This window comes from Pomacea canaliculata, linkage group LG2 (assembly GCF_003073045.1).
Source record: "Pomacea canaliculata isolate SZHN2017 linkage group LG2, ASM307304v1, whole genome shotgun sequence".
NCBI classification, from domain to species: domain Eukaryota; kingdom Metazoa; phylum Mollusca; class Gastropoda; order Architaenioglossa; family Ampullariidae; genus Pomacea; species Pomacea canaliculata.
Genome location: NC_037591.1, coordinates 3,070,673 through 3,089,075, shown reverse-complemented (window position 1 = coordinate 3,089,075; position 18,403 = coordinate 3,070,673). Strand labels below are relative to the sequence as shown.

Here is an 18,403-nt window from a genome sequence, read left to right as displayed (position 1 = left end):
TGAGCTGGGGTGAGGATAATGAAAATCTCAGCAACTTTATGTTTTAATTTGTAATAATAATAATTCCTATCAAGGCATAATTGTAATAACGAATCGCACACACAATGAAGGTAAATGGTGAAACATCTTGTTCTGCGAATAAATCATGTGTCATTAAGTACAAAGATAATTTTTTTTCTGAGGCATGATAATAATAAAAAGAATTGTAGCCTGGATGAAACCTCCGGAAGACCACGTGGACCTATCGACATGCATGAGACACAACATCACGACCGTGTAAGACAGGGCATCGGGACCACACATACCCCCCGTATCTCCAGACACCATAACCGGCATCTGCCCGAGAAAGCTGGTGATACATAATGATAACAAGGCCACCTACACGTACACACACACACACGCTCTGTAAGACCAACGTGAATTACGCGCACACACACATACACACACGTAAATCTCGTACACCCACCCTCTCTCCCTCTTTCTTTCATCCCTTGCTTTGAAACCCACCCACCCACACACATACACACACCTCATACACCTCGTGATCTTGTTACAACAAAACAGAGACCAACAAGCGAGACTCCCTGCGTTTTCAAAACAAATTCAGACCCCACGAGGACGAACCCCCTGCAATCACGCTCACACAACGTTATTCGGAAACTACCCGATGTCCACAAAGGTAAAGTTCATTCAGTCATGACATAAGCGTTTAATTTCACAACTCCAAACCGATCAAAAATTCAGAAAATGAGAGGTCGCCACCTTTGGCGTGCTAGCGCGCAATTAAGTGAGGGCCAGGTAGGCGACATGAAAGCCTCATGCTGAGATTCCGACAGGTGTAAACCACAGTCACACCACCCTACCCTCCCCTCCCAGCGCCTAGCGTACGTGAAATGCTCTCATTCACAGAAAGCCTCCAGCCCAGCTTCAAGCCCCAGTGTTATTCTTTCTAGGATATTTGGCTAAGTTTGTTTTCACAGCTGCGACATGGCATTATTACTTTTGACACGGAGAACACTTTTTTTTGGAGGGGGTTGGGGGAGTTGTGGAGAACAGGGAGGAACTGCGAGAGAAAATTCACCTGCTGTTCTCTGCTTCTGTCTTCTCTTCCTTTTCCCCCCTTCTTTAATTTTTCTACCATGAAGAACGGCGTTTGTAAGAAGCAGACCTAATTTATCCAGTTGTGATAACCCAATGTGTAAGTAATTACATCGTGGCCAGTCAAGCATGGCTTCCATGATGTAATGACTCCAAGCACCTCCCACCGTCACTGAAAGAAGAAATATTCTTTAAGAGCTCTAATAAAGAATCCTTATTTCCACATTTCTCTTCGCAATTCCACTCCACTAACTTCGCTTTCAGGTCTATCTCTGATGTTCTCCTCTCCCACTCCTCTTTCTTCTTCAGTCATCGTCACGTGATAAGGCTGAGTTGTTTGTGTGGATTCGAAAAATGGCAGCCGTACGACATCGAATTTTACTGAGTTATCTTCTCAAGAATTTCCAGGATGAGGGAGAAGATAGATGGTACAGAGTTGTAATAAGACGAATGGACACTTACCTTGCATACTCATGACTTATTACTTACACACACAACGCTCGACGAACCACGCAGATGACGATGAGGAGGAAGAGAGTTGTAAGAGAATCGAACCGAAGAGGCACAAGTTCAGAGGAATGTCGATGAGAGAGTTATAAAGAAGATGGAGGACGGAGACCGTTGTTTTCCCGCTCACTCGGTCATTTTTAGAGCAACTACTTTCTTATCTATGACGTCTTTTTGTGCCTCAAGTGACGTGGAACAAATGACGTCAGACACAAGACGTCAGACACAAGACGTCATTCGTACACGAGACAATACGAGACCTACCACAACTCACTACAACAGCGTTTTCTTAGAATATTGAAAAATATAACAGTTTACAATTGTAAAATTACTTCGCTACCATGCTATCTGTTATTAAAGTCTGGAAAGTAAGAAAACGTTTATATTTCTGTGGCAAAAATACTTGACGTAAAGTAAGCCATCGACTTGCACTGGTGGACGCTCCGCCACACTGACTCCCGGCATTTTTGTCACTTCATCCCGTGATGAGTTCTGCTCGTTATTTCTTACTTTCATTCTTCCCTTCCCTCCGCCATCAGCTCCTCCCTTCCATCGCCTTCAGGTCTCTCCCCACCACCTCGTTCTCACAATATTTTCTCTCTCTTCTTTGTGACTTATCTCTCCTTTTCTGTTTCTTTTTTCTCTCTCTTTATACCTTATGTATCTAAACTGAGTAAGCATGCAAGATATATTTTTAGCTTTAACCCAAGTTACGTAACATACTCACGGTACTGTCCGCAGTCACCCGTTTAATCTGTACGTGGTGAGAATTAATTCGTTTGCATGCTAATTTTGTAGTGCCTTATATCGTGTGGTGATAAACATTATTTCATAAAATAGTGAAACGGACGATGTGAAATATTATTTGCAATTATCTGCCACGGTTCCTTACTAATAATTTGAAAGAAGTGGCCATCACCTTTCAGTGATGTCTGGGGATCCTCCAAGTTTTCAATTTGAAGAATTTAAGTTTCAAGTCTTCGCAAGTGATCTCTTTGCACGACACAAGGCTACAAGTGTTTAAGACCAACCAGATTTCTGAACGAGAACCGATAACATATAAACACCAATGCCACGTGTCATCACAACAAAACACAAAAAGGGAAACTAGAACCTGAGGGAATGTGTGTAGGGTGTGGGGTGGGAGACGTTCCCCCCCTTTTTTTTAAAGAGCATCGGTGCCCAGCTCATCCCGGAGTCAGGCAATATATTCTGTTTCTTCACAATTCGCTGTCTGCCAAAGCGGGGACGTAATCGAGATGTTGCAGCTAAGCAGACGATGGGAGGCTTGCTGCAAAGAATGTCAGACCGTTAATTATGAGACGTGAGACAGGGTGTATACAATGGCACTCCGGGGTGGAGTTGAGACGGACAGCGGGTGGTCCTGCTGTGCTCGCTATTCAAACCGCGATTTATCTCTGTGCAAGAGAGTGCCGGGCAGGTTCCTTTCCCCCAAAAAACAGAAAGAAAGAAGAAAGAAAAAAAGACCTATCTCTGTGCTTGTTTGGGCTGTGTCGAGCATAAGGCGACAAGCAAGAGTAAATGTTACTTTCTTGTTCTGCATGCGAATGTTAAGATTGTCGGAAAATGCCACTGGAGTAACATCATGGCTGAGGTTCTATTTTGGCTTGTTTGCTTGCTTAGGGGCTCAGGGTTGCATTTCAGATCGTCTACCTTGTCCTGCTGTGAGGAGATGAACGAGGACTAGCTAGTCTCAGAATTACCTGTGGAACAAGATGGTGATTACACCCACAATATGCCGATATGACCACGGAGAATGTACGAATAACTATAATAATATTTTAAGAGTTGCACAAAAGTATACTCACCACCAGGCATTCACATTTCACACAGTTCATCTTGCCATGAGGTATCAAGACAGGACTCCATTTCTCTTCGAATCGGTAGTACTTGCCATCCAGATAGCAACCTGTAAAAAAGACATTGTGAAACAATATTAACTTGTGGCAAGTGAAAAGTTAAACATAAAATATCTGATTTATAGACATTCAGACAAACAGCAGGAAAGGGGTGCACACACCCTTCCAACTCTTAGTGATAGATTTCAGACGACACATGAGACACACCACCCATTATGAGAAATAAATAAATAAAAATAATAATAATTTCACAGTAAATATAGATTGACGTGCCTAAATTATTATTATTAAAAAATTACAAGACAATGTAGGAGAGAATAGCGCATCGGCACCTCACATTTCAGCCTGATGATAAAGAAGCCCCATATCTAGAGTGGAATAGTTGGTGTCGTTGATGAAGAAACTTCTGTTACATGAAAGGAGCTGACTAAGAATTACATCACAAACTCACAGTATGACCTGCTGAACTTTTATTTCTCTCTACAATATCCTATATTGTAGATAAGCGTTTGAAGTTTCGTCAATATAACGCGAACATCCGGGTGTCAAAACACATTGTCATCAAAGTTACAACATAAGAAATTTCTGTGTTCAGGGTGCAAACAACCCAAGTTTATTTCCAAAAACTTTCCCAAACTTTCCAGATTGCAGCACCTATTTCTGGCCCTCAAAGAATTGAAGATTAGACATGCTAATAGCCGAGGATGTAAAATCCAGTTAACCTAAGAATCTGGTTGCTAATATACGATGTGGGCACGTGATAACCTCACCACGCTAATCCTCACGCGACTGAGGGCTTCCTGTGCCGGGTATTCCCTGCGATTTATATCCATTCTCAAGCACCTCGCCTGTCAGTAATGGAAATCGTTTCCATGAGATTCATCTTCTGCTTTCTTCAGGTCGTCCTGTCCCTCCACGTAGCCGCCGTCTCCAGAAGGTGTAGCCTAATCTTCAGGTAAATTAATCTTGGGACTAGGAATGAGGCGCAGTAGAGACGATGAAGGGGCGCGTGCCTACCCCGAGGTTACAGTGCCCCGACCAGGGACTCTCGCCACTCCAGGGGTCACTCGGCGCACCTCGTCAAGGCCTCAACCTGCTACTCCACCATCAAACGAGGGCTTTTCACCAAATACTCAAGGAGCAGAATAAAGCTTTCAACGCCCCCTTCCTACAGCCCCTATCGATGGGCTTATGGTGTTCGGGTGTTTGCAGATCATCCTCAGGACCTGTTCGTTCGGGTCCCGAACACGTCGTTACTTAAAGGTCTGAGATGAAATAGAGACTGATAAAGCCGTGGCGGTCTTTTACTGGTGGCAGGGGGAACACAAACTCCCGCTCTTGAGAATTGAACTGCGGAATGTTAATTCCTTCAGCTCGAGTCCTGGCCACGCACTCCACTCTCAGAACAACGTGACCAGGTTAGCTAACACCTGCAGTGCGCGCCATAGTTGCCATCTTGTTTCACCTTTGGTGGATGACTCACGGTGACATGTCCAAGTAACAAGCTAGATGAACCATCACTCTGTGACAAATGTCCGAGGCAATGGGACAGCTCATTCTTTGGTCACAGATCAGAGTTGGTCTTGAGAAATACTAGGATCAGGGTATTGCTGAATAATAATAATAATTAGTTAATAATAAGTTAAAGTTATAAAATATTTTCCGTAATCCTCTTTGAATATATATATATCCCTCTTCATGCGCGGACATCCATACTGAGCTATGTTGACAGAAATAAGAAAGATCAGAATGAAGCGACAGGTAAAGAGGTCATCGTGTAAGTCCTTCCTTTGTCTGGCCAGAAATTATGTCCTTTGGCATCTTGCATGAAATATTTCTTTTGAGTATTTTACGCCGTGTCAGCAATAGGGGCTACTATATTGTAAAGTTTCACCCAAAAAGTAAAAAAAATTCATTATCGATTATTAACGATAATACTTTTGTACTTTACATATTATTAACATTCCCTGCTAAGTACATAGTTGTAAAATATTACTTTTGAATGACTTCATTGAAATCACGGGTACTTAAATGTCTACATCTAAACTGTCCTGGAAAAGCTGGCAAGAAATGACAAACTTCCACGTGTGTGCGTGTAAGATGTATGTGAACTGCCGAGTGCAAAAAGGCTGTGGTCCCCCCTCGCTTGCCTGCGCCTTGTGAGGAAACGAGAGATGACAACTTGCAGCTAAGGTCGTGGGGCGAGTGTAGCCGTCCTTCCCCTCCGCACACACTTGTACCTGCTAGTTGTCAACCTCGCTCCAACGCCCCTGGTGACAGCCCGGATGTTGGTCCTGTTACAGCCCCGCAATTTGTTGCCATCAGCCTGCCTGTCAGCCTCCGCCATCCTCTGCTGTCGCCCAACCTTCCCAAGCACCGCAGCTGTCGCAGCTGTAGCTGCACGAGTCCCTGACGCGCAGACGGACAGTTGGCAATGCATCATATCGTCCACACTGACGCACAGACATCCACAATGACCAGACGAGATGACAAGTTTTAAAAAATCGTACACTTCGTGGAATAAGACTACAATATTTCATTTTATATGACCACCCAGTACAATTTGCCATATTGAAATATTTAGGCTTCGGTCCTTGAAAGCAAAAATTCTCTTCAGACATATCAGATATGTTCGACATGCTGACAGTATGTTTGGTAAAGTTATTGCAAGTTTGTTGGGTAAAGGTCACAAACAAGTCACAATAACTGCTCTTCCCAGAAAGGTGTAGCAGCAACTGTTCCTTCTTTTAACGCCCCGGGAAAGGAGGGAGAAGATGGGATGAGGAGGAAGGTTACACGATAACTTATAACTTGTAGGACACCAGGAACCTCTACTTGCAACAGTCAAGTGACGTAAGTTGATCTGGTTTGGTCACGTGACCCGGCAGGACACCCTGTAAAGACAACCCTTCACGCCACCTTGAAGGTTGGTCGATGGCGCGGTGACCAAAGAAGGAACTGACTTGCGAAGGTCCAAGACTGGACTGGTCGTCCTGTACAGGACCTGCTGACTATCGCCACAATAGACAAGAGGGCGGGACTGCCATCTGCCACGTCTATCATGTGCTCCCATCATCCCTCCCATCGACAGGTACCCGTCAAGGAACGAATAAATGACTAATGACTGATAACTGCATTTCCTGATAAACAGGTAGCTACAGAATAATTGTATTTTCTGGACCGAAAGAGGTAATTAATAACTATTTTTACCTCACACGTAAGAACTGGGGAAATAATGTTTTCGCTAACCTAGCGGGTGGGTGGAGAAGGGGGTGGAGAGGCGATGCACCCTGCATACCCGTGCATCAAGTGCACATCCCTCGCGCAATTTTTAAAATTTTAACGTTTCCGCGATTGTAGAAAGACCTTCCCTCCCAGCAGCAGGCAGTGTGCGCAGAGCGACAAAAGAAGTTTTTTGTTGTTGTTGTTAATTATGTGCGAATCCTCTTTGTGGGCCCCATAAAGCCAGCTCGGTGGGCAACAAAGCACTCTGTCATGGCGGGAGACGCTCGGTTTTGCCAGTGAGTTTTGATTAGCTTCATGTTCTACAGTCCGTTTCTAATCTACTCAGGTTGTTCTGTTTACAAAGAAGAAAAAAGATAGATTTTTTATGCTTTGCTTTTTGTGCACCGTCCTTCCGCCCGCTACATACACTCACTGTCAGGACAGTAATGAAAACATTTCACATCAATCAATGAAGAAATTAAAGCCAACAACATGAGTTTCTCCTGGAGTCTGGAAGCTGACGTGGGCGCGTATCGGCAGGACATGGCTTGTGGAAATGGAAGTGGGTGGAGGAAGGAATATTCCAGTACGTTGTAAAGCACCAAACTAAACAAGATACTTGAACAGCTTAGCCAACAGCGGGTCTCTAGTGCTTATTGAGCTTCTTTGTGGTCATTCATGGCATCCCGTACCGGGTACCCGAGGTACCAGTCGTACAGGATTCATGAAGGTGAACTCCTGCAACGGGGTGGTGTTGGGTCCTCATGAGAAGGTATCCAGTGAACTGTCGGTCCACTTCACCATGTTAGTCACCTGATTTTCTTCTCTTTGCCACGGCGTCCACCGCCTTAAAAGTAACCTTGGGGACCGTCTTCGGCATGATGTCATGTCGGGGGCCATGACCGAACCACTTGAGGGAAGTCAGCAGAGACCTACGTCACCATCTCTCGAATCCCGAGCCTGTCATGTCGAGACTCAAACCTTCATGTGTAGTTAGGCTGCATTTTCTACAGCGGAAGGTCACGTGATCCATTCTGATCCACCCCTTCTCCTACCACTATACACAACACATTAAGAAGCAAAAACACGACGAACCAGAAGTATAAAGCCCAACAACCTTTGCTACGTTGCTAAAAATAAAATAATTACTTGTAGTAATGAGGAAGCAAATACCAAATAATGTAAACAAGCATGAGTGCTATTGAAAGAGGTCTTACGATGATGAGACAATGAACTGGTGGCTATTAGGCGAAGAACTGTTGAAGGCAGATCTGACTTTAGAAGCAAAATAAAGCTGAAGAACCTTTCAAATATCTAATGTAGAGCCCTCTATCTGATTTATTTGCTTCAAAGAGAAGGAAAAACAAAAGATTATAAAGTTAGACAACAAGCTTTGTTTGAAGGACTGAACTTGAGACTGAGAAGAAAAAAAAAAATCAGCAGCTCTCCTGCAATGGTCTGTCGTTTGTGTTGACAACATGGAACGGAATAAGCCGTCCTGCATGGACGAAACATGTTACACGAAACACTAAGACACTTTTACAAACAGTTGATTAAAAAAATTGTAGCTGAACGAAATAAGAGGTACGTGGAAATCTACAAAACAGTAATTAATTATGCAAGAAATGTAAATATTGCTCAGGTAATTGCACTGGGAGTACGACTATGAACATAAAACAATCAGAAATGTATGGCAGCTGTTCGAATCTCCCTGTTGTAGTTACTAATAGCTGCTTACAGCTAGGATTGTGTTATTTTTGCTGTAAGATGTCTAAATGTTCACCAGACACTATTTGTGAGCAATCAGCTCTCTCTTTTGGTTGTCTATATGCCTTGAATAGACAGAAGTTATTGTGGAATAATAATAATATACGGAGCAGTAATTCTATTTAATACCAAATAATATAGTAATGATATAATACAGTGATAATAATATCTTATATAATAATATAAGCTTTCTCATCGTAGCTTACTTACAAACTGATCTGAAAAAAATTCAAAATGGAAATACAGTTAAGTCTTAAAGAAAAAATTAAGCAAATAAAAATCATGCTATTAAATTGTATAGAAATTATGCTCAACAATATACAGATAATGTGTGTGTGTGCAGGGAGCGGGGGAAGGTGGAGGGGCATTTAAACTGTTGTGTGATGACGTCTATGTGTAAGAACTACAACTTTAAATAAATTCTCATTCAAAGTGAATCATTAACCACCATAAGGTCAGCCAAATATAAATATTAGTCTGTTATGTACGTCTGTTCTGAACAGCCAGGTGTTATAAAAAGTGACATGATCACAGGTACAAAAATGCCGGACTGACTCTTATAGACGCTTTGCTTATTTGTTCACTAGGGAGCTTTAAAGTTTCTTATTGTCTGAGAGGAAAGATAAATGATTTAAGGATCTTTTTGTGAAAGATTCTATAAGAAAACAAATTGAAAACGCCGATGTCCTTCACCGGCATGTGACTGACATCCTCCTCCTCTTCATCGTCATAAAAATCTCAGGATTTAGATGAGTTTCAAAGTCTATATTTTGCAAATAAGACATTATCAGCTCAAAAATAAGTTGTTGGAAACTATTTGTGTATAATAATTACTGTGGAGAAAAGAGATTGGGTATCAAATTAATATAGTAAATTCAACTCTTTTATTTTTCGTTTTATAGCTCGGATGGTGTACAGGTCCGAAGACTGAAACCTAGCCTGTACCCTGCCTCTTTGGAAAGCTTAGTAGTGGATTGTTATTTTTCCTCGAATCATCATCTAAGGATGTAGCACGACGAGCCAGTCCAGACGGCATACCAAGGAACAATGAGGTGCGCCGGAGGCCAGCCACAGGACCGTCCTACCCGAACTATGGGGACAGGACAGGGAGAGGCAACTACAAACGATGTGTCACTTGTTTACTACATGCTTCTTGTCATGCTCTCTCGAACAAACCTTACACACACACACAGACAGAGTGCGTGTGCGTGCAATAGGCGATTCACACTTGACTGACTTCAGAAATACAAGCACGCAAGGCACTAGGTGATGTCCCAGCTGTCCTAATGAAGCTATTTACTCAGCAAGTCTGTGGTACTGAGAAAACTGTCATCGATGTCAACAGGAAATACCCTCAATCGTGTTTAACAGTCATTGCGCGCGCTAGAGAAATAAAGACAGAATACGTGATTGAGAGAAGAGAATACAAGTGAATGAAAGGAATAAGGGTAAATGAGAGGGCGGGAGAAAAATAAGAGAAAGAGAACAAAGAGAGAGGGCATCGGTTATAAAATTTTCAGTTTAGTCGAGGGATAAGTTCTCGAAGAAGACCGTGCCGCGAGGGAACAGTGTGCTCAGCGTTAATTTGTGTACAAGCAGTCCGAGCACTGACACCTCGCCGTGCACTGGTGGAACACCAACAAACGCACCTGGAGAAAAATAACCAGAGGCGAGCGATACCCACCACCCACAGGTGCCCACTGCCTTCTCCAGCTTACCTGACGACCGGCCCTGAGTGCGGCTGACTGAGCTACGAGAGAGTGTACCTCCGATACCTGCCTCTCACCCGGGTACGGGTACACAGGAGTGGAGACAGATAGTACTTGATAATGACTGTATAGTCAACAGGTAGACTAATCAACAGGTAGACTAATAATAACTGTATAGTCAACATATAGTAGTTAATATTCACTGTGTAGTTAATAGACAGCACTTAATAATGACTGTATAGTGATAACTAATAATGACTGTATAGTCAACAAACAGCACTAAATAACGACTGTATAGTCAAAGAGATGAGGCTCCCTCCCTTACCTCAGTTTGTAAGTGAAGAATAATCTGAGAATATCAAGACATAACATAACTGCCAGGCGCTTCTGTGCCAATGTCATGACAAGCTGACACAACTCCTTCTAGAGGAGAACATGTCCATAAATGCTTTTATGTTCTTTTAAAGTCTTCTATTGAATTTCAGAGCATTATTTTATTTTCATCGTTTGGATCACTGACATATGATTTCATTAGACTGATTATACTTGTCATCTACTGATTTCTTTTTTTTTTTTCTAATTTAGTCCTTAGCTGATCTTGTCAAGATACCTGTTAAAAATTATGACCTGTTAATTATCTGAAGTAATAAATGTTAAAATTAACGAAATCAACGCATTTTCCGCCCAATGAGAATGGTTTCGGTCCAACTGTTCGCGCTGGAGGAGGAAACCAAAATGTCCCAGGACGTCTGCGCTGTGAAGAGGTTGGGTTTAATTATGAAGATTAGTGAGTCAGGGCGAACCACAAGAGGAAGCCGGTGCAAGCCGAGTTCACGAGCGCGAGAAGACAACATCACGACACCTGTCGGCCATCTGCTGATGACGTCATCTGTGTAAAATCTGCTTTCACTCCGATGTCAGCAGGCATGCTTCTTTCTCTCTCCAGTGAGTGGAACATAAAATGAGCTCAGACATCCTCACCATTCCTTTCGTAATGAAACCCAGATTCGAAGTATAACCACAGACTGCACCAAAACAAGCAAATAGGGAAATGATGGATAGACTGTTGGTTAAATTGCTAAATGGAAGAGGGGATGGATCAAAATTAATGGACAAATATAAAAAAGACTTCATGATCAGAATGTTCAAGGAAAATTACAGAGAAAACCTATTCTAGCTTTTAAACCGCTGGAGATGGCACTTTTAATAATTATGTTTGAAAATAAAATAAATCAAGTCTCATGGTGAGAAGTAAAAGCGCACCCACCCTCTATTCATTGTACACTGTAACTCAATGATACCCGGGGTAGGTAACCAGCGTAGCATGCAGCTGAGGGACACAGGAAGCGGCAAGAAAATTGTCGACTTGGAATGTCAGACCGCAAATGGAACATAAGACTATCACACAGAGAAATCGCTTGCTTGCATATTATTAGAGCAGCCAAGTATTTCATTACAGTATCAAAGGACTGTCGGCATCCTTCAACCGTCACGGCACCTCCCACTCCCTCCACCTTCACGATTCAAGTCTTGCAAAGACTTTTTTGAAAACCTGAATGGCTACACTACTTCCTTAAAGGGGTTGGGAGGGCGCGTGTTGCTTCTCACATGACATTTGCTGAATTTGAAACAATAATTGCTGTATCTTCCAGATCGCCGCACTGATAACCTCACAACTTTATTCTTCCCTGCTTCATTCCTTGCCACCACTTTGATAGAAAAGAGACATAGTTCAGTCAAGCATGCAGCTAGTGTCTCTATCTGAAAGATCGAAATAAATTAATTAAGTTTCGGAGACTACGATAGAGCTACTGGGTAGAAAAAGAGATTTTGTCCTTGTAGTTCGAATGTTGAAAGCAGCATTCACTTGTCAATCGTGCAAACAGGAAAACATCAAGCCCCTGGCCAAAGGTTTGTCACCAAAATATCTCAGCCAAGATCATTGTGGACGTTTCCAGATTGACTTGAGTCAGGTCTCTGGCCTTTGGGGATTTTATTAACAAAATAGACTGAAAATAGAGTATAAATAGAGAAGAGCTGATGGTTTCTCCGATGGGCCCACACTGGCAGCTCACGACTCCACACATTTGTAGTTTTAATTGTAAAGAAGCGAATTTTTCTGGATACTTATTTCTCCGAAGTGTTTCGAATCGCCGTGACTTAGCTTGTGCACACAATAGTTAGTAACAGCTTTGATGAAATGTTTACTTTATCTTCATCCCCTTGCGAGCAATATAAACAGGTTGGGGACAGCGGAGTGAGCAATGACACGACGACGAATTTGTGTAAAAATAATTATGGAACAGAAACAATTGTTTGCAAGAGAGTAGTACTACTTGTTTGATGTCGGTGATACTGAAAAAAAAAATAAAAAGGACGAAAAGACAACAATTAGTGCTACAACATGGCCACCCTGCTGTAAGATCGCGTAAACATCAACAAAGCAACAAGTCACGAGGTCGTCAACAAACAATCACACCGCACTGAATTTTCCTTTGCATCGTCAAGGCTCCGCGAAGCTGTGGACAGGTTTACTGGCAAATTCTGAAGTAATTTTCGAGTGAACACAGCAACAATAAACTAATCGAGGGATAGAGAGAAAGACTGAGCCTGCGGCCAACTCCATGATGAAGCGAGGAGTCCTTCAGGCGACTGCTGTCGTCACGTCGACCTGTTGCCAGGTGGTCTTGTTACCTGCTTGTTGACTTGATGATGTCATCGTGGTGACAACAGAGGTCAACAGCCTCGAAGACAGAATTGTAGTGTTCATTCCACCACAATGAGTAACGTTTCGCTATTTTTTTCCTCGAAAACTTTCTTTGAAGGCTGCATATTTATTTTTCCACAATTTTACTCCTTGATGAAATGGAGATTATCACCTTTATCTACCTTGACAAGCCTGCGGCCCCTAACAGCAATTTGGGAAACTCTCATTTCGCAAGTTAAAAAAAAAAAAGATACATCTGAGGGTTCACTCGTGAATTTAGAAACTGACTCTAAATTAAGAACATTGTATTATTCTCGGCTGGTCATGTGAACTCGCCGTTTAATAAATTGGAAATAATTAAAAGCGCGTTTAAGGTGTTCATCACTAATGTTGTCAGTCAGTAGACTGATTTTTTTTTTTCTTTTTAAAATTGTTGATTGATTGTGTTGATCGTGAGCATTGCTATCACAATGTAAACGAAAAGTAGGCTTATAACATGCCTAATAATTACTAATAAAACAGAAATATTGTGGGTAGCACACAAACAAATTTAACATTGACCACAAAAGTGTTACTTGTAATGTACACCGACTCCGAGCGAGCGACATCATTCTCTTAATTAAATATCAGTGTAACAAAGGTAACTGAAAATAATTAAATATGTTATGTCTAATCGCCCAAGTAGAGATGGGTGAAGAGTACGATATAAGGCCAGCAAGTGATGTTGGTGTTATATTTTGTCTATTAAATCGCAAACAGCGAGTACTTCATTCACACAATTAAATGTAAAACATTTGACAGAAGCTTTTCTCGGACGTTAATTGGGAAAGAAAAAAGTCATGAAAAAGTTGTGGTTCTTAAATTTTAAGTTTATCAGACATTTGTCTTTTATTTCTTTTTATGGTATCGAGAGAAGGTAGAGAGGGAAATCATACAAATCAAACAAAGTAGTGATTCACATATTTTAGCAATTTATATTAATAACCTTTCCGATAATGTTGAGGACCGCAGCGACTGCATGGGCAAGAAACATCAAGAAAAGGTGTAAGAAAGTGTGATTAAAAAAAATAATCTTAAATAATCACCTTTTAACTCAAACTGGTGACGGTTAATATTCTCTTAACTATTCATAACATTATTTTTCTGACAGGAAGGTACAGAAGTTATGGCCACCTAACTGCCCAAATTTGTTTGTTATGATGGAAGGTGGCGGAAAGACAGATTACTAAAAAACCCTAAAAATGTTAATGTGGCTATATATATATATTCGACAAACTTATCCTCAAAGGTATTTCTGGTGGCGGCGTCGCGCTTTGAACTAGCGGGAACATAGTTTTGATTGGTGTTTACCGCCGGAGTGATTTCCGCACAAGAAATGAATGGAAGGTGTACAGACTGTAACACACAGTCAACCTCGAGCCCACCTCATCTCACTGCTTCTCTTGCTGGCATCAAAGTTAAGTTGGCGGTTATGGTCGTTTGATCATGAGCAAGCACGCACACCTGTGAATCCTGCCAACTCTTGATTTTTCGCGGCTATTCATTCTGTGAATTTACCATGCTTTTTTTTTAATATATTTGTCAGGCAATATCACACCTGCTTAATTTATTTTTAATTTCTTATCAACGAGAAAAAGAGTTTTCAATCAGGTGTATATAATGATAGCGACTATGTGTAGCTAGAAGACTCGCACATTGAATACAAATAAGTATAGTGATAAGTATAAAATTGTTTACCAGGCTCCTTGTACTCCACTTCCGGAGGATCATCACTGACGAGGGGGATTTTAGCGTTGTGTCCGCGGCACATGGTCTGCATGGTAGCCAGGGTTAGCAGTAAGAACAAAACCTCGGGCACTTTCGTTCTCATTCCAAGAACTTGTCTGCAAATCCTTTCGCAAGCAATCGGCGATTCTGTGTCTGTTTTTTCTGACCGGCAAGTCGGTCGTGGCATGTCTGTCATTCAGCTCCGTGTTGAAAATCACACATCCCACATGGCAAACTTTTGCTTTCTCCAGTCCCTTCCTCAATTTGTCTCTCACTTAGTCTATCCTTTTTTTCTTAAAAAAAAAAACCCCGGAAATCACACGTGCTTTCAAGAAAGTGGAATTCCTAGCACCCGGCAGCACTCGGCGCACTCAAGTGTCCGTTATGCTCACCGCATTGGGTCTGACTTTCATTTTACCATCGCTTTTTTCATCGCTGTGACGTGGACTGTCAACTAAACCTGGCAGTGACATCAGATTTTCCCCCTTTCACCGATTCTCAACAGTAATGATGGTAGAACCAATTTTTTCCCCCCCTAACACCAGACCTTTTCGTCGAAGCGACTGGAGACTTTCCCCTCTCCAAAACTTAGCCCTCCCCTTTTGGAGAAGAGCACAGGTTTGATGCTTGCACGCCGAGGACAAGAAAGCAAGCGACGACGATATCAGTGAAACCAGACTCCACACTATCAACTCCAGAAACAAACACCCACCTCACGGGCGGGAGCAAAGAATTCCTCCAAGCTTCCGATTCACTTCGCTTCTTGCCTTGTGTGTGGGGACTGACTACTGAAAGCAAGCAGACTCCTGGCTTCCTCGCGTGAGATTGGCTGAGGGAGTGAATGGACGCCCGGCGGTGGCTCCCTGAGAATGAGTGCGAGCGGGCGGTGTCACGGGGCTGTCGTGGCGTGGCCTACATCAAACGGTCCGAGGTGCGAAAATTAGGCCTGGCAGAGAGGGCGGGCTAGGTAGCTGCAAGGCAAGAGCCACATCGACAGCGGCAACAACTTTCCAAAGAAAAAAAAGAAAAAAAAAGAAGAAAAAAAAAAGCTTAGTTTGTATTCTGATCGTCCAATTTACCTTCAGCAAGACTCTTATTCCCTCTCCCCCTCCCGTAATTTCTCTCTTTACTTTTAGCAAACTTCTAACTTTAAGTGCGGTGTTTATATTTGCTTTTTAAAAATTAACAACTATTTATTGTTAGTGCCCATAATGTTCGGTATTGTGTCAATCCCAGAATCTGTGATTCTATAAGCATTGTTGAGGAGACGGCGGGAAAATTCACCCTCTTGTTTTTCCGTTTGCTTGCGTAAATGACGGTAGTTAACGATTATGTAAATATCAGCTAACCCCATCCTCTTCAATCGTGATGACTGACAAGTGCATGTCTATCTTTATGCTTATGTATTGATCTCAACTTGACCATGACACAATAACCTCCTCCTATACCTCTCCGGGGCTGCTTCTCCGCTCTTTTTGTGCGTCCATCGGGCGGGATTTTTAGCTTTCGTTTTGTATGCGTCCCGTGTGCACCCACACTACCCCCTACCCCATTCCACCTGCACCCTCCTCCCCACACACACCCTCCTCCTACACACACCCTCCCCCCTTCACACACCCTCCCTCCTACGCACACCCTCCCCATCTCACTCCCGTCGCGCGAACGCCGAGCCCATCTTTCGCCTCCACACTACAGCCCAGGTATTTCTTGCTCCCCAAGCCAGGCGATGCGAAGGTGGGGAAGTATTAATCAGACTTCAAAGGAGCTCCTAATTGGGATTATGAGAGGGTGTGAAGCTGTGGTTGGTGGATGAGGCACAGGGCTAGCTCACGGTGCGTGTGTTGGTGAGCGCGCCGACGTGCGTGGTTGTGATGACTGATGCTGGCTGCTGCTGGACCACACAGGGTACCTGCCTCGGGACAAGTAGGCAGTGACAGCATGTTATAATCACAAAAACAGGGTGTTGCTAGCGTGTATGTGTGTGTGTGTGTCTCTTCAAAGAGGAGCTTTGGGATGGTGGCTGTAGGGGGAGGATGCACAGGGCAGGGAGGGGAATGTTGAGGCATGTCGTAAGGGCTTTCTGTAGATGATGGATTAGGCTTGCACGGAAATGTATGTTGCATGAGCTTTAACATAATGATGCAATTAGGCTTGCACGGAAACACATGTAACATAAATTATTAAGAAGTGATGGAAATCATCGTTGTATGGCAACTGAAATGATGATTCAAAAGATATATCACCATGTAGTGTCGCGAACAAGAAATCTTAAATATATTGCAGCATAATAAAGGGTATCACTTCATGAAAGGTTATAACACAGGACAGTCTGCTTCTGAACAGGAAGAATCGAGAATAAAATAAGTGGTTTGTACGTCTGTGAGAAAGCTTGTTGTATACACACGATAACAATACAGACTTCGAGCTGAAGCAAAGGTGTATATATGTATATATGTGTAGTATCAAATATTTCTGTCACAAAAAACAGTCACAGAGATAGTTGACTGGTCTTTGTAACATGAAATCGAACGAAGTCACTATAGAGAAAACCTGTTTAGCAGTTGAAGTGGAATCCTGATTACTGACATAGAGGGTCAGAGAGTGTCTTTGGCTTTTATGAAATCTTTTCTGTATAAATAATAAAAAGATAGCATCTGATGCTGACGCCTTGATTCACTGTATACTAGCATCTCCTGATAACCTCATTCTGTACATAGTAGTATGCCATCGTTCCTGTATTCATTCTTTAGTTTTATGTGATGTTCCCTGTATTTATTCCTTATACAGTATAATTTTATGTCATGTTCCCTGTATTTATTCAATTTTTTGTCGTTACAAGCGGAAAGAAAGAGAGTTTGGTATATTTATAGAAATATAAACAGGATTTTATTAGTAAATGTTCTATAATACTCTTAATATATTTTATGATCAACAGGTAATACCTGTTCTTTGTAATAAACCAACATCAATAATGACTCGGAAGTCATATATACCTCCCCGCATAAAGCATCAGCATCCAAACTGCTTCATGACAAAGCAACAGGTCCTATCTGTCAATCAGGCTTGGAAAAATGAGGAGTTTCTGATCGCTTGAAGAAATATTTACACACACATTTTTTAGTGTAACAAAATAAAATACGAGAACAAAGAAAGAAACAAACAAAGAAATAAACAAACAAAAAAAACCCCATAAAAGTGAACGGAAACAAACTGTGAGAGAAGTTAATTGAATGTAAAGCACTTGAATATTGGTACAGAATGAGATCACCAAAATAGTCTGAAACCTTGATCACTAGCGACAAGTTTATTATAGTTATAAGTTTTATTATATTATTTAGCCTCGTTATCCGAATTCCTTGTATCCGAATTCTCGCTATAAAGAAGGGAATTTGTTAACAGAGAAATTCAACCAGCGTAAACGTAGCGGCAGTCGTAAGAATAGCAGATGGACAAGCAGCGATCATAATATGTTGTATTACAACTTGTGAACTCATAATTCTGTGTGCTGGTCACATTTCGGACACCAGGGATCAGGAACTCGTAGGACTGCCTATCATTACGAAAATCAACTATGAAAATGAAATCGATTAAAACTTTTATTTACACATAATATTTTTTTATGTGTTAGAATAACAAAGATCTTATAAATGTGTTGATAACATTTGTATGATACATTTTTAGAGGATAATTTAAGTATTTTTCTAAGCTTGGTGTTCTCCAGTGAATGTAGATTTGTTCTGAAT

The 18,403-nt window shown here is 41.9% G+C and overlaps 1 protein-coding gene across 1 annotated transcript in view; it reads right to left on the bottom strand.

Annotated features, from left to right (window-relative positions):
- Window positions 1-16,067, bottom strand: part of LOC112557718 (chordin-like) — a 54,528-nt gene extending 38,461 nt beyond the window's left edge. Inside the window, exons 1-2 of the mRNA XM_025227718.1 lie at window positions 14,631-16,067; window positions 3,435-3,535 (exon numbers count right to left, since the gene is read on the bottom strand). Coding sequence (XP_025083503.1) covers window positions 3,435-3,535; window positions 14,631-14,856 — 327 coding nt within the window. The 5' untranslated portion in view covers window positions 14,857-16,067. The remainder of the gene's footprint in view (window positions 1-3,434; window positions 3,536-14,630) is intronic.
- Window positions 16,068-18,403: the final 2,336 nt, after the last annotated feature.